The 16,151-nt window shown below is 33.0% G+C and overlaps 1 protein-coding gene across 5 annotated transcripts in view; it reads right to left on the minus strand.

Annotated features, from left to right (window-relative positions):
* APP (amyloid beta precursor protein) overlaps window positions 1–16,151 on the minus strand; it is a 175,530-nt gene that overhangs the window by 40,919 nt on the left and 118,460 nt on the right. For all 5 annotated transcript variants that reach the window (XR_012488001.1, XM_074300601.1, XM_074300600.1 and 2 more), the window contains 3 exons: window positions 9,591–9,724; window positions 5,036–5,110; window positions 4,271–4,429 (listed from right to left, as the gene is read on the minus strand). Coding sequence is in view for 4 of the 5 variants with exons in the window: in XM_074300601.1 (XP_074156702.1) it covers window positions 4,271–4,429; window positions 5,036–5,110; window positions 9,591–9,724 (368 nt within the window). In the remaining variant the exon portion in view is untranslated. The remainder of the gene's footprint in view (window positions 1–4,270; window positions 4,430–5,035; window positions 5,111–9,590; window positions 9,725–16,151) is intronic.

Here is a 16,151-nt window from a genome sequence, read left to right on the forward strand (position 1 = left end):
TGACTTTTCCCAGTTTAGGAACTGAGATTATATCTGTATTATAGAAATAATTTAATAGCAACCCCTCTTTGCATTTAAAAAAAAGGTTTATGTAGTATTGGAATTAATTGTTTTTTAAATCCTTGATAGAATTCATTTGTAAATCCATTTGGTTCTGAATTTTTTTCTTTAGGAGTTCATTTATGGCTTATTCAAATTTTTTTTTTTAAAAATAAAACAGTTTTATTTAAGTATTTGATTTACTGTTCTGTTAATCTGGGCAATCTAAATATTTTTAAAATATCCCAACTATTTCATATAGATTGTCAGTTTTACTAGCATATATTTAGGTGACTCCTAATAGTTTTTTTTAAAAAAATTCTTCCTTATTGGTTGTGAATTCACTATTTAAATTTTTGGTTTAAAATTTTGATTAAATATTACATTTTATCACATCAAATTAGCTCATGACTTATCTATTTTATTGGTCAGGTTTTCCCAACTTCAGATCCAGACCTCTATAAAATGTGCCACAGAGGTGCCCCTCAAGGATAAAATACAAACTTCACAAACTGGTATTTAAAAAGTCCATTCCAATCTTCGTCCAGCCTCTTTCCAATCTCAGTTTATATTATTACCCTTCACGTTATCCCCATTGTAGTCAAACTGATCTCATAGGTGTGTCTGTGTATACAAAATTCTCTTTATCCTTCTGTGAGTTTGCTCAAGTGGGTCCTACCTTCTGGGATTCAATCACCCTAGCAGGATATCTTCCTTTTAAACAAATGTTAGTTATAACCTTTCATAAGAAACTTTCCTCTCCTTGCTTCAGCCATCCATTTTGAATAAAAGTATTAGGAGCAGGGAATTTTTCTTTCTTTTAAAAAAATATCATCTCATTTGATTCTCAGAACAATACTGAGAGATAAGTGCTATTTTTATCCTCATTTTACAGCTGAGGAAACTAAAGTTAAACTAAAAAATTTCTTAGACTAAGAAATTAAAATGGCTTTTCCAGGGTCACATGGTTGGTAAAATTCTGAGTCTGGATTTCACTTTTGGCTCAATGTTATCCACTGAATTTCTAGTTGCCTAATTAAGTATATATTATTATTATTATCATTATATATCATTTTCTAAATTGTAATTTATCTTAAAAATATATTCAACAAAATTTGTAAAATAAAGAAATTTAATATGAAGTTTTGCAGATATGAGTAAGCATATGAGATTTTGCTGGATTGCTATGTTTCGCATAGAATAGTTGTCATTATTTTAATTTAATAATTTTATATTTTAAATATTAATAATTATAAGGAATGAAATTTTGTATTTTACAATTAGCTAATATAAATTTTAATTTGAAGTACCGGGGGAGTAAAAATTATCATTATAGTTATTGAGAAACATTTAATGAGTGTATGTATGTAGTATATATGTGGGAAGCTAGTAGCACTGGGCCCAAGTTCAAATCCAGTCTTAGAAACTTACTAGTTCTGTGACACTGAACTGTCATTTAACCCCATTTGCCTCACTTTCCTTTTCTGTAAAATGAACTGGAGAAGGAAATGGCAAATCACTTTTGTATTTTTGCCAAGAAAACCCCAAATGGAATCATGAAGATTCAAATGTGACTGAAAAAATTAAACTATACTATCATAAAAGTACCATATGAAATTGGGACTCACAATACATTTTGTAAAAAAACAACAATTTTTGTAAAAACAACAGATGTATTCTATAAGGCTCCTTTCATCTACAAATTTTTATGATTCCATGCACACAAAGGAAAAAGTCATTCTGGAATTTATAACACCAGAGTCCAAAAAGAGTTAAAAGCAACTTCATTTTAAAATGATTTTACTTCAATATGAGTCTAAATACGACATTAGATTTTTTCTTTCTTTAGTTAAATTACTTTAACCAAGGTCATTAAAAGTCCAGTATACATTTTTAATGAGTTATTCATGGACAAGTTAATAGCATATGTTTATACATTAAAAATGCAGAATTTATCTTTGGCACATACAGGTGTGTATATGTATATAAAACGGATTACAATACCGTAACTTCTATGTCTAGCTTAAGTTCTTGGGTTTTTTCCTCATCAAAATATGAAATAATCAATCTTTTAAAATGTTGGGATTTTTTGAGTACTGAATTGAAATATTTCAAATGTAGGTTTGTTAAAAATTACAGGCAGACCTAATTTTGTTTGTAGCTTTTTTGATGATCATCCATTCCAATATTCTAAGCTTAACCTATATCATCCTGGCCCAATGAAATATCTTTTCTGATTCCTTAACTATAAGATTCTATTCTCAGTTGTTGCTTCACAAAAAGCTTAGCTAGTAGGACATAAAATTTCTTTTTATTCTCTTTTACAGCTAAGTGATATGAAAAACTCAGAAATACTTTCTTTTCAAGAGAAAGAGAAAAAAAAAATCAAAAAATTTTGAGGAGTATAAGAATACTGACTCTCAAGCTAAGAAATGTCATAGAGTTAAATAAGATTGAATTATCACAATATGTAGTTGCTTGCAAATACCAGACTAGACCAAAATTTTTTGGAAGGCTTATGCATATTTGTTTTTATTCCTTAGACTACAAATCATTAGATAATTTCACTGTAGAATCAGGAAATATTTCTATGTTAACTGCATTATAAGTTTTTAATTTTTTTTTTACCTTTCTCAAAAGATGGCATACTGACAATGATTATGGAACTTCATGCTTTAATCTTCCAACAGAGCATCTTTAAATATTTGTGATCAAGAGTAATGCTAGTAGCCTTGAAGGGCCTTTCCATCTAAGAGGATATATGTTTAAATGTATATTCTTTAAAGTTATTCTCTTGCCACTTCAGTATCAAAGTCCATTTGATATAAACAATTGATCTCAACTACTTTTGAGCTTTGTATTTCCTTATTTGTGAACATGGGGCAACAGTAGAGAGGACCCTCGTCCAAGATAACAAAAAGCCCCAAGGTTTCAGTCATCATCACTACAGATCCAGAATTTGAAAATATTTCTAATTCCTAGCTAGAGGTTGGTTTCCCTTTGCAACCTTACATTTTTATCTATCCCTAGTTTATTACTAGCCTCTCTGTGGTTAAGGAAAAATTCATTTTACTGGAAACATTTTAATAACAAAATAAGAAATTACATCATCTACTAGATACATTGGCATTGGGAGAGGAAGTTGGTGAACAATTGGCCTTTTCTTGGGATTTCTCTCAGTCTGAGTCCTTTTTTGAATGTCTGTAGAGACAAGGTCTCCCCTTTTTCCACTGTAGTTCAGTAATCTCTTTGTATGAAGTTTGGTTCAACTTCTTGAATCCAGATGTTTAGAATCTCTTCTTGGTTTCTAAGATAGCTTCTTTTATACAAAATGCATGTAGAAACTGTGATCTGGTTTCTCTCACATGGATTTTGATTGATTAAAAGAGGTCTACAGACCCTATTCTCATAATATTCCTGGGTAAGACATTAGAACTAAATGTTTTGATATCACTCTTACAGAAGAGTAAATAGATTTATATGGAAGGAGGCCAGATAAATAAAAGAGCAGAAAACTTTCCTCCGAGGAAAAGAGCAGCTTCAGGATGGTTCAATACCCACTTCCTTTCCTGGAAAGCTTTTCTGGAGAGGAAAAACCATACTTTTGGGCCTAAAGAGTGAAATTGGGAAGTCCCTACACATCTTCCAACTAAGTGGTCAAGCCGGAATTAGGAAAACCTGAGATCCAATCCAGCCTCATCCCCTTATTAGCCATGTGACCCTGGGCAAGTCACAGAACTCTTTTTGACTCAGTTTCCTCATCTGTCAGGTAAGCTAAAGATGGAAATCACTTTAGCAACTTAAGCAAGTAAAACCCCAGAAGGGGTTACAAACAGCTGCATACAACTAAACAGCAATAATTGACATTCTGAAGAGATAGATTACCTCTCGTAGGAAGAGCTGTTTTGCCTGAGAGATTAACCACCCCCAGTGCTACTGACTTGTCCTGAGAATCTGCTTTGTCCTGTGATTCCCAATCCAAGATTCTTTCCATTACACCACCACTGTCTCTCAAGGGAGCTATTGCCAAGATTCTAGGACTCACTTCTCTCTGTGAACCCCAGAATAACAATTCCCCCAGCTCTGGGGAGCTTCTGAGCTAGATGGGCATCTAAATCCTTTCTAAGGTTTCCAGGTATTACCTGGAAACAGAGATGTTCAGAACAACTGTCCTTTTCCCTCTTTTTTCTTTTTAAAGTAAAAAATAAAATGAGAAGTAACCTAGCCATACCCGTGGAGGAACTGCCTGGAGGGCTGTGATGTAGTTCTCCAGAGCCATACGACGGCGGTCATTAAGCATAGCTTCCACTCTGGCCATGTGTGTCTCTACCAATTGTTGCCTCTCATTTGCAGCTTCTTGTTCTAATGATTCCACTTTTTCCTGGAAATGCTTGCAGAGTGAACAAACATTTGTCAATGACAAAAGACAGTAAGGGAACATGTGCAGCAATTTTATCACTAAATAATTAAAACTCTTTTCCAAAGGTTCACATACACTATTAAGTATTTTTTCTTTTCTCAGTCTCCTAAAAACTATCATTTATATATTGACTTAATATTTTATTGATTTATCTTTGAGAATTAGGTTCATCTGATTAACCTTAACCGGGGATATGTTTCTTCAAAACCAAACAAAAACCCCTAAATGACACTAAATAGTAATCAAGTGTTTTAAAAACATCTTATTTTTTTTTCTGTCAATAGAATTTAATTCTAGTTCATTAGTACAAGAGGGAATATCTTCTTAAAAATGCATATGGCTAAAAACATGGATGGGCTAGAGCACAGATGCTTCCAATATGGACTGGGAATACACAGGGTAAAATGGTGAAAATGATGGCAGCATGAAAAATAAAAGGTAATAAATGATAATTTCAAACAATATAAGACAAAATTTACCAATACCATCCAGCTTTTATAATATAACTAAACTAGAATCATCAATAATTACCTTTTTGTTGTGACACGATTCATTGTTTAACTTATGTGTAGTTACCTGGATAACCGCTTTCTTATCAGCTTTGGGCAAGTTCTTAGCTTGATGTTCTGCCTCTTCCCATTCTCTCATAACCTGCATTTTTAAATAAGTAATTTTTGAATTAAGAATAATTCATTTCCCCATTAAAATAGAATCTGCACAACCGATATTTTTCTTATATTTTGAATTGTTCCTCTAAAAGAGTGCTATGTTCAAGTAGACAACAAATTCTATTACATTTAGGTTACAAAGTTAATTTTGTCCTACTTTTGAGTTATTTCTAAATTCTCTTTAGTTTCACTATAGGTAACCCATTAACAATGCTTTAACTGTGAATGTTAAGTTATTAAAAAGTCAGACAAAAGATAATGAGCAATTAGAGGTTCAGAGTATTTTATGAAAAGCATTGATTTTCTCCAATGAATGTTTAAAACTATAGTTGAAATTATTTAATTTTGATATCAAAATTCTTAATTAAGTTGAACCAAGTGATCAATCAAGATCATTTATTAAGCACTTATTATACACCAGGCACCATGCTAAGAGGTGGGGGATACCAAAAAAAAAACCAACCAGATCTTGACAAGGAACTTAAATTTTGATGGGGTAGACAACATGTAAATAATTAGGTACATACTAAGTATATATGGAGATGATATAGTTCAGAAGGGAAACCTTTAACTTGGCTTACCACAAAAATGAAAAGTAACTAATTTCAGTAGGTTCTACTTGGCAATCTTTTTAGTTACCTTTTGATAGTTTCCTATTGAATATGACTGTTACAAACTCTTTCCATTCAAGTTCCCAAGCTTTTCCCCTATACTGGAGATGACTCTGGCCTCGGAATTTTGGTAGAATCAATGTGTCTGAACCTCGATCTCCCATGTTTATTATTATCAATCTTTTCTTTCTTTCCTATTAACTCAAAGAAACATCCTTTCTCCTTTTAGAGGCTAATTTTTCCACTGGATTTCTTTTCACTTTTATACTCAACTTTTAAACTCTATTATCTCTTAACCTGAGTCTCAGTTTCTTTATCTGTTAAAGGTTTCTTATATCTGATAATAATGATAATGTATATTTTCTACAGTTGAGACATATGAATTATTTTATTTGAACCTCATATTAACACTGTAATACTACAATTATTATTTCAATTTTACAGTTTGGGAAACTGAGGCACAGAAGTTAACTTATTGTTATAAGCAAATAAATATAAAAAATTAAATTTAAAGTCAAGTCTTCTTTATTCCAAATACAGCATAATATCCAATATATAATACTAGACTTTTGTGAAATTTCTGAAAAGATTTTTGTTATTCACTAAAAGTACTTTTTCATTTTTAAAAAAATAATCACCCTACTTCTTCAAATAATTCACACTTCTTCTTGTTTTCCACTAATTCATGTTTCAAAATCTCTACTTTAACTATCACTGGTCTACCAAATGTCCTCTTAAAAGTTATCTGAGATTATTCCAAAGGTTATTTCCCAGTCCTTGTTCACCTTGTTCTCTTTTAATTAAGTGATGCTGACAACCAGTCTTCATCATCTTTAATTTCTTAAAACTAGGGTAGTAGTATTGTTGGGTCTATTGTTGGGTCAGAGGATACACAGTTTTATAGCCCTTTGGACATAGTTCCAAATTAATCTTGAGACTGGATGGACCAGTTTATAACTTCACCAACATTGCAATTGTGTCCCCATTTTCCCACACATTTGCCTTTTTTTTTTTTCTGTCATATAGCAAATGTGATAGGTATGAAGTAGTATCTCGGAGTTATTACTCAATAGTGATTTAGAGCTTTTTTTTTTTTTTTTTTTTAAAGTGATTTTAGATAGCCTTGATTTCTTCATCTGAGAACTACTCGTTTTATATTGCTTACCTATCAACTGGGGAATGACTATTCTTATAAATTTGACTCAGTTCTCTACATATTTGAGAAGTGAATCCTCTGTCAGAGAAACTTATTGTAACAATTTTTCCCACTTTTCTGCTTTTCTTCTAATGTTAGTTGAATACCCTTTTTATTTTAACATAACCACAGTTATTCATTTTATATCCTGTAATGCTTTCTATCTCATTTGGTTCTAAATTCTTCTTCTCCTTTTGCAGTCTGGCGATGTCTATGAATCCCTTCTTAGATTATTTTTAAATGCATAAGATAAAAACATTAAGATTACAAACAAAAACAATTATAGTAAAATATGAATATCTAAATTTTTAAAAAGTTTACAGACCTCAAGTTAGAAATCCCTGATACAAAGTATATATAATAATAATTCCCTGATTAAAAACTTTCAAAAACCTTATGTCATCTACTGAACCAAATCCTAACTCTTCATACTTGGATCAACATTATAATCAAAAGAATATTAGATTTGGAGTCAGATGATTCCCAGTGTTTAACACTGTTCCTGGCAAAAATAGGCCCTTAATAAATGCTTGTTAACTTGAGATGACCATGGTTAAATTCTTGGCTTTATGTAACTTTGAGCCTTCCTCATTGTGTTTCCTTGGACATAAGTTCCTGGAAAGGATTTGCATTATATATCTCCCGAGGTCTTTTTTTTTTTTTTTTTTTTTTCCCCCAAATACAGATTGAGTCATACTATAATTAACATTGGAAATGAAGAAGCTAAGATAGCATAATAATGTAAAAATTAATGGAGATAAAAAATAAGTTCATCAAGATTGCAGACTATGAAATTATTAAAAAATATTTTGTCTTCTCATTTACTAGTGAACAGGATTAAGAAAACATCATAAAAAACCAACAGTATACACAATAACAACAGTTACAAAAAAACTTCCTAAAAATTGAATTCTGGGTGATCAATACAGATGGAAATACCTATAACTTGGTCAAAGAAAACTGCAAAACTATTATTACTGAAATAAAGTAAGATTTAAATAATGGGTGTGGGAAGTATTTAGTGTCCACACATATGTCTATGTCAGTATAAATATATATACATGTATACCCACATATTTATGTGATATTTCTAAAATTAATTTATAAGTTGAATATAAATATATACATAATGGCTAACATTTACATAATTAATTAAGGCTTACAAAGTGATTTACAAATGTTACTTTATTTTATCCTTACAACAACCTTGAGAGGAGGTACTATAATCATTCTTATTTTACATATAAGGAAACTGAGCAGGGCAAAGACTAAATGACTTCCCAGGTTCACTACTAGATCTGAATTCAGGTTTTGTTTTCTTAACTCTAAGTCTAGAACTCCCATTAAGACTCTATCACCCAGCTTTGTGTATTTGTGTATACTACTAATGCAGGTCAGTACTTTTTAGACAGTTTATAGTTTTAAAGAATCACCTAAAGCCTGGAAAAATTAAGTAATCTGTCCTAGTCATACAACCTGTTTTGGTCATAGGAAGGAGATGAATTCAGCACTTCCTAATCCCAACCCCAGTTTTCTTCTGTGCATTGCAAATTCACACAAACACATACATATTATACACACACACACACACACACACACACACATACACACAATGCACATTTGCCTGCATCTACATGCATATATGTATGTCTGAGTATGTCAGGACTTTTTCTGAGCTTACAGGTTTTGTTTGTTTGTTTGTTTTTGATTTTTGCAGAGGCAATTGGAATTAAGTGACTTGCTTAGACTCACACAGAAGTGTTAAGTGTCTGAGACCACATTTGAACTCAGGTCCTCCTGATTGCAGGGCTGGTGCTCTATCCACTGCACCATTGCCGTTTACAGTCTTAAGAGACTTGCCCAAGCATTGAAAGATTAAGTGACTGACAGTCCTCACACACTATGTGCCAGAGACAGGACTTGAATTCAGGCCCTTCTAGTTTCTGGTTCTAGTTCCAGCTTTTCATGCTGAACAACATGTCACTTCTGGGCATTGCATGGAAAAAATATATACACATATTTAAAATAGACACACATGCATATGTATGTATTTTCTCTGAAAAAGTCATAATATTTAATACACATCCAATAGATCCTTACACTATTCCTATGTCATACCACTTTTAGCCAATAAAATTGAGCATTTCCTTGGTGGGAGTAAATAATAGTAATAATAATTGATAACAGCTAGCATATATAATATGGTACTTTTAGATTTACAGAGTACTTTACAAATATTATCTTGTTTTATTTTCTGAATGACTCTAGGAAGTATACACTATTATTATGTCCATTTTACAAATGAGACAAATAAGGCAGAAATCAAAAGCCTTGCACACAGCCAGAAAATGTCTGAGGCCATACAAGAACTTAAATCTTCATTATTTCATGTCCAACCTCTTAGCCACTGTGCTACCTAGCTTCCTTAGTAATATAAGCATACATGATGAATTTGGATGATGGAACAAAAATGAGATTATGTGCCATATTCATGGGATAAAACTAACTTTTAAAGCTTAAGATCACTGGTGGTCTGGAGAGAAATACTAGACTCCCAGAGGAGGTTTTGTTAAAAAATCACTATTGAAAATCTTTCGCAAACGCAGTTTATTACTAGTTTTTATGATTTTGCAAACAGAAAAATAAATCTAGGTTACCTGAGACATTCTTTCACGGTGCTTGGCTTCCAGTCTCTCCTTGGCTTTCTGGAAATGGGCGTGCTCGTTCTCATCACCAGGTGTCTCTAGATATTTGTCAACAGCGTCAGGGGTGCTGGCTGCTGTAGTGGGGACTGAAAGGCAAAAGGAAAGGAAATTTGCAGGAGGAGAAATAAAAAAACAATGTTTGATTTTAACACAGAAACCTACATGATAAATTGACCACCATTGTAAGGCTGTTTAAAAGTTATGTCACATCACTGACACAGTAACACATTATTTTACAGTAAAAATTATTTCACCCCTTGTTAGTATTAGGATAAAGAATATTTTTTGAAATGAATACATTTACAATTGCATTATAATAATGTTTAATATAATTTAAAGGGAAAATACACATAAAGAACAATCCTAATTGATTATGAAGGACACACAAGACAGGCAAAAAGATTTTTCAAATCCATATGTATTTTATTTGGCTTCATAGTTGTTTGGATGAAAACAAATACCTCAGTTTGAGATATTGTAGAAAATTGACACTCAGAGACATACTTCAAGTTGAGGATTAGGTGGCAAGATTATATACCTTTTAAAAAAATAGGTTAGTTGAGAAAAGGTTGTTTCAGACAGATTTATGGGAAGGGACATAACTAATTGGATACAGTAGAAAAGTCTTTGGGGTTGTTTACTATTTCTGGGTAGGGGGAAATTTGTTGTTTGGGCTACAAACTGGTGGGATGGTCTCACCTTAACTAGCAAGAGAAAGAAACTGACCCAAGATCCCTACAGCAAGTCAAAAATTCATTCAAACAAAAATCTGCCTGACACACTTAATAGGGGAAAAATAGAGTCTATTTTGCCTATATATTTCTATGGATATTTTAGGATCACACAGCCTGTGACTCCAAATTGGAACCCTATCATTATAATAGGACATCAAACAATTATGTCAAACAATATAAAGTTTATAGTTATCACATGATTCATTATATTTACTTTTAACTCAAAATTAAACATCCTTAGTACCTATAATTACACTTCCTATATTTGTAGAAACACCCAAACCTCAAATATTACATGATGCTAAATGAACTTATTTCCCCAAAGTAAAAGGAAATTCTAGATTGTATTTCTTTAAAATGCCTTGACATTCTCAGGCTAAGAAAAAATTACTAAAAATTTCAATCATTAAACACATCTTCGTAATAACAAAAATGCTTTATAAAAACCTAATAGATTTTTAATCTTATCAATAGATAGGTAGTGAAAGGAATTTGCTTTGTAAGTACATTCCAGGATGCCTAAAATAACTGCTTTGGGGACGTGGAAGAGAACTTTAGCCTTTTACATGCCAAGCACTATGCTAAGTGCTTTATGAGCCTGAGAAATAAATGCTGTTATTATCCCCATTTTATAATTAAGGAAACTGAAGTAGACAGTGGTTAAGTGACTTGCCCAAGGTTGCACTGCTTATGGTTTATGGCCAAATTTGAACTCTTCTTCCTAAGTCTGGGCTCATCGCTTTACCCACTGTGTCAGCCAGCAGCTTCTTGTATACCATATTCAAGAATGCCATTTACTATTATGTGTAAAATTGAATCCAACCAGGTAAAAAAAGGAAGAAAGTGTAGAGAAAATGGAACAGATTGGATCCCTAAGAGATCATAGAAGAACTATAAGAAATTACAGAAGAATTCAAAATAGAAATAAAACTCACAAAATAAGAACTCAGAAATAAAAAGAAACCAGATTTCTCAAAGCAGAAGAGCAAGCTCAATGCAGAATTATATATTTTTATTTATATTTATATTATTAGAATAATATTTTTATATTTAAGTTAGAAAACTTAGAAAAATTAAATCTATAATGAAGAAAATCTCTAAAGGAGTGAAAGATGAACATATTTGATTTAAACACAAAAAAATGGTTAAATTGATGAAAATTTGTTAAAGGAGAAACCAATGATATCAATATTAAATGAATACCTAACTTATGTACAAGTCAAAGGAACTAACCTTTTAGAAAAGATGCACAGAGATAACTTAAAAATCACAGGGTTGGGGCAGCTAGGTGGCCCAGAGGATAGAGCCACTATCACTCAGGAGGACCTGAGTTCAAATCAGACTCAGACACTTAGCACTTCCTAGCTGCATGACCCTGGGCAAGTCACTTAACCCCAGCCTCAGAAGGAAGGAAAAAAAAAAAAAAAAAAAAGGATCACAGTGTTGCCCAAAAATACATGAAACATTTAAAAAGAAAACTAAACACCATGAAATAGAAAACAACAATAAGAAAACTAATCAGAACTTCTGAATTTAGATAAAATTCTAATTAAGAAAACCCACAAAATGCTGCCCTGAAGACAGACAAAAAGAAAAAAAAATACCCCATATGCTTCAAATTCCAAGAAAAGCTCTGGTTAAATTGAATACTTTCCAAAATAACAAAGATTGCTAATGGTCAGGGAAAAGATCTTCAAAAATACAGGAAACATAATTTGAATAATGCAGGAAAATTCTATAGTTAAAATTAAAAGGGCTCTAGGGTTAAATAGTGAAAGAGTGAAGATTTTGCCAACTATAGACAAATTAGGATGGGGAGGGAGAGAATATGGAGAAGGTGGTACAGAAGCAGAAGGAAAGCCTAGGATCAGGAGAGTAAAAGAGGAACATCTACCTCTAAAGGGTAGAGATGGGGAACTGATAAAAAGATAGTGGAGGAGGTAAGAGTCTGTGGTGACAGAACAACTTGTGATTTATTCTGGGAAAAGTTTGTATATTGGGAGGATGCCTATTCTGAGAAAGAGGATCCAGCGTCTGGGTAGTTTTCTAACCCTGAAGGAACATGTGAATTCCTAGAGCTGTCATAGTCAAAGTGATAGGGTGTGTGAGTGTGTGTGTATTACAAATATATATGGAGAGAGAGACAGAGACACAGAGAGAAACAGACAAAGAGAGAGAGAGGAGGGGAGACAGAGAGGGAGAGAAAAAGGAGGAAACAGAGAAATACAGAGAAAGACAGAGAGAGGGAGAGAGAGAAACAGAGAGAAAGGGGGAAAGAGAGGAGGAGAGATGGGGGGGGACACACACAGAGAAAGAAGAGACAGAGAGGGAGACAGACAGGCAGAGAGAGAAAAAAGAGAAAAAAAAGAGAGAGGGAGAGAGAAGGGAGAAAGGAGAGTCAGAGAAGAGGGAGGGAAGGAGAGGAGTATAGGGGCAAAAAGTTATATAGACTGATAGTAGGCAGGTTCAGTTTCTGAACAGATGAGTAGCCTGATGAGAGTAAAACACTAAAAGATTACAGAAATTGGTATGCAAAATAGAGAAGAGTGGCACCTTGAAGTACATAATTCTGGCAAAGAAGTAACAGTATTCTAAATCTGGGATTACTGAAGTGCAAAAGGAAAAAGAATAAATATAAGAGCTTAAGGGCAGAGTTGGAATTAAGATTTGGCAATAATTTGACTATAGAAGGTAAGAGAGTAACAAGAATTAAAAAACCCCAAGGCTCTCAACTGGTGTGAGTAGAAAGACTATGATGATACCATCCACAGAAATGGGGCATTTAGGAGAAGAGAATTTGGAGAGAGAGGGAGAAAGACACTGGAGATTTTTAGGCAAGAGCTTTGATGGCGACTTATTAGGTACATTGGGGTAAGATTCTCTTTCAAGGTCTAGATAGTTGATGAAGCCCTTTTCCTCTTTATAATTCCCACTTTTGGGTTTCATTTTTAATCCTAACTAGAGATATACTGGCAAAATTGAGAAGTGAACATCTTATAAAAAGTTGGGCAATTTGAAATATTTTGACATTTGTTTTATTTGCTTTATAAAGAAAAATTAAATGTTGGTATATTATTTTCTTGAACAAAAATTCAATACATAACTATAAGAATGATAATAGAACATTAAAATATGCAGAAGAGAGAAATATGGATGTTGTAGCTACCATCTTAAATTCAAATATGCTTTATTAGATTTTTGGATGACATGACTCACCAAAATGGAGCCCTAGACATAACTTCTCAATCCTCTCCAAAACAAAAATTATGCACTACAGAGAAAGCAACGTCAAGTGTCTTTAGAATATAGGAAATCAAAATGCAAAGGAAAGCTTAAAAATTCCCACGAATTGAAAATTTTGATGAGTTTGCTCCTTCCTTCTCTTCAATCACCTTAGACCCTACTGGCAGTGAGGCAAACTCAAGGGCCCAACACATGGGCCAATAACAAAACCCAGTGCCATACACTAGCTCCACTATCCCCTCTTTCCAGTGGTACAAACATATGGGCTTCAGGCTGAAGAAGTTTGCTGGATCAGATATAATTTAATAATAATTTAAAAAGAGTGATAGATTGTATAAGAAAACAAAACAACCAAATCTGTTGCTTATAAGAAACAGATTTAAAAAGCAAGACAGGATAAAACTGAGGGGATGAAAAAATAATTCACCATGCATCAAGTGAATCCAAAAGCAGGAATTGAAACCATGCTGTCAGAAAAAGCAAAAACAAATATTCACAAAATAAAAAAAGTATAAATTAAGGAAACTATATTATGCTGAAAGGAACCATAGATATCAAACCATTATCAGCATTAAACTTCAAATAGGGAGGTCAGCCTTGGCAAGGTAAAGGGTCACCTCTTCACGTGACGCAAAGGTAAAAGGAAAAACAGCAAGGAAAAAAACCTCAAGAGTTTTGAGAGGTGAGTAGGGAAGAAGGGTTAATATTTTCAGTGGAGTATAAGGCAAAGAAGAAAGTAGGAGGAAATGGGTGCTAATGAAAGCTCTCAAAGGGATGGAAAATTTGGAATAGATGCTGTGGTAACTGAAATGCTAAATCAATTAAAAAGATATTAAAGAGGCAAAAAGTGTTGGTAACTTAAGACATACAAGAAAAATTAAGATGGCTTGGCCCTCCTTCTACTTCCAATTCAATATGCCTCTAGTTCTATAATAATAACTAGCATTTAAATAATGCTTACTGTGTGCCAAGCACTGTGCTAAGTGCCTAACAAAAATGAACTCACTTGTTTCTCACAAAAAGGTGAGTGCTATTATTATCCCCATTTTATAGTTGGAGAAATTGAATCAGAGAGAGGTGGAATGATTTGTCCAAGTTCACACTGCTAGTTAAATGTCTGAAGTCACATTTGAACTCAGACTTACCTTTCTTCAAGCACAGGGGTTCTGCTTCTCTTGGTTTCTCGAAACCTTGGTACTTTAGCAATTAAACCAAAAAAGTTTACAAAATAAGTTTACAAAATAGAGCTCCTATAATGACCTTGTAATGAAGAACAATTTTCTAAGAAGATGTGATTTTTTAAAGAAACATTTCTTCAAAACTCCAAAAGAAATACAAAATAAGTTATGTATTATTCAAATATGTGCTTTTTAGTGATATCCCAATGCTTTTTTCTCTCTTATCACTGTCATAAGAGATTATATGTTTCTATAGTTCTGGGTCATAGTTCCAAGGCACAGAGGAGCGCTTGTGGTTAGCCACCACAGAAATGGGGTTGATCCCAGTCACAGTTCCAAGGCTGAGAGGAGCGTTAGTGCTTGCAGCTGCAGGAGAACCAGGATCACAGTTTCAGGGACAAAGGAAGAACTAGCACTTGTGGCTGGGCCTTTCTGGGTACAAGCTGCACTACAGATCAGGAGAGTAGTGATCACACCTCTTCCCCTGTCACCACTTTGGAAGAACCCAGAACTAGCTTTGCAAACAGCAATATGGCAAAGTCTGAAGTTTGGGGACAGAGCCTCCCTCACTTCAGGAAGCAAAATCTAGTTTTAACATTAAATTCAAAATCAAGAAATAGGCTGGAAAAATGACCAAAGAATTAAAAAAAAAAAAAACTTAATCATAAAAAGCTACTACAGTGGTAGGGAAGAACAAGACACAATTTCAGAAGACAGTAACATCATGAACAGTTCTAAAAGATATGATATTTGGATACCAGCCCTACAAGAATTCTTGAAGAGTTGAAGAAAGAGAAGAGGAACTATGGAGAAAAGAAATGAGTAATGCAAGAAAATTAACAGATTGGTAAAGAAGGAACAAAAAAAACTCAGGAAAGTAAGAGTTTAAAAAACAGAATTGGTCAAATGGCAAAAGAGACACAAAAATTCAGCAAAGAAGAAATACCAAAGAGTAAAATGAGAAAAAACATTCTTCATGATCATGATTCTTGAAAGGGAAGAACATATTTATGGGTTCCATACTGAGTAAAAAAAGATAATAGGTAATAAATCAGATAACACAACAAAAATCAGAACATCAGAAATCATTATCTCATCTACTTAATTTCATACTGATGAGAGCTGCCAATGTTTTTTTATTTTATTCCTTTACATATAGCTCTAGATTAGTGGGTCTCATTTAAAAAGTGGGACCTCATATGGTTGGTCTATGATTATTTTCCTTAATTTTTACCTATATCAGTCATCAAAAAATTCATCTGTACTGCATCTTTGGATATAAACATCCAATAACATTCATAACACTAGTGATACCTGCATCTTTCAAGAATTATTATTTAATATAGTACTCAGAATTC

Source organism: Sminthopsis crassicaudata, chromosome 3 (assembly GCF_048593235.1).
Source record: "Sminthopsis crassicaudata isolate SCR6 chromosome 3, ASM4859323v1, whole genome shotgun sequence".
NCBI classification, from domain to species: domain Eukaryota; kingdom Metazoa; phylum Chordata; class Mammalia; order Dasyuromorphia; family Dasyuridae; genus Sminthopsis; species Sminthopsis crassicaudata.